The 679-nt window shown below is 46.7% G+C and overlaps 1 protein-coding gene across 1 annotated transcript; it reads right to left on the bottom strand.

The window, feature by feature from the left end:
- Window positions 1–152: 152 nt before the first annotated feature.
- PHALS_00950 (retrovirus-related pol polyprotein from transposon tnt 1-94) lies at window positions 153–590 on the bottom strand (the record flags this gene model as incomplete). The annotated part of the gene is made up of 1 exon (XM_024730722.1): window positions 153–590. The coding sequence occupies one exon, from the start codon at window positions 588–590 to the stop codon at window positions 153–155; it is 438 nt and encodes a 145-aa protein (XP_024580971.1).
- Window positions 591–679: the final 89 nt, after the last annotated feature.

The raw sequence follows: 679 nt of genomic DNA, 5'->3' as shown, positions 1-679 counted from the left end.
CGATACGCTTTTTCATGATCCGAATAGCCAAGAAATCGACAGCGGACTGACTTGGCGTTGAACTTGGATCGCTTCTCTTTCGGCACGTGAACATAAGCATGGCATCCGAACGCTTTCAAATTTGCCAGTAAAGGCTTTTTGTCTGTCCAAATTTAATATGGCGACTTGTCGTGCATTGTTGCTCGAGTTGGACATCTGTTGCGAAGAAATGCGGCAGTCACAACAGCTTTACCCCAATAAATCTTCGACAAACCGGCATGTTCCATCATGCATCGAGCCGATTCAACCAAAGTCCGATTCATTCGCTCAGCAACACCATTCAACTGAGGTGTGTACGGTGGCGTGAACTTCTGTACAATGCCGCGCTTTGCGCAAAAGTTGGTCATTGCAGCAGAAGTGTATTCACCGCCATTGTCGCTTCGAATGCATTTGACCCTCTTGCCAGTATGGGTCTCAGCAAGCGCAACGTAATTTGCGAACTTGTCAAACACTTCGGACTTGGTCTCCAGCAGGTACACCGCACAAAAATGGGAGTACTCGTCAATGAACGTGACAAAATAGCGTTTTCCACTGAATGTCGCGGTCTGCATTGGTCCACAAACGTCACTGTGAACGACTTCAAGCACTTGTTGGGCCCGTTTAAAAGAAGACTTTATAAATCTTACACGTGTTTGCTTCT

Source organism: Plasmopara halstedii (assembly GCF_900000015.1).
Source record: "Plasmopara halstedii genome assembly, contig: Scaffold_1211, whole genome shotgun sequence".
Classification (NCBI taxonomy): domain Eukaryota; phylum Oomycota; class Peronosporomycetes; order Peronosporales; family Peronosporaceae; genus Plasmopara; species Plasmopara halstedii.
This window is presented reverse-complemented; position numbering and strand designations above follow the sequence as displayed.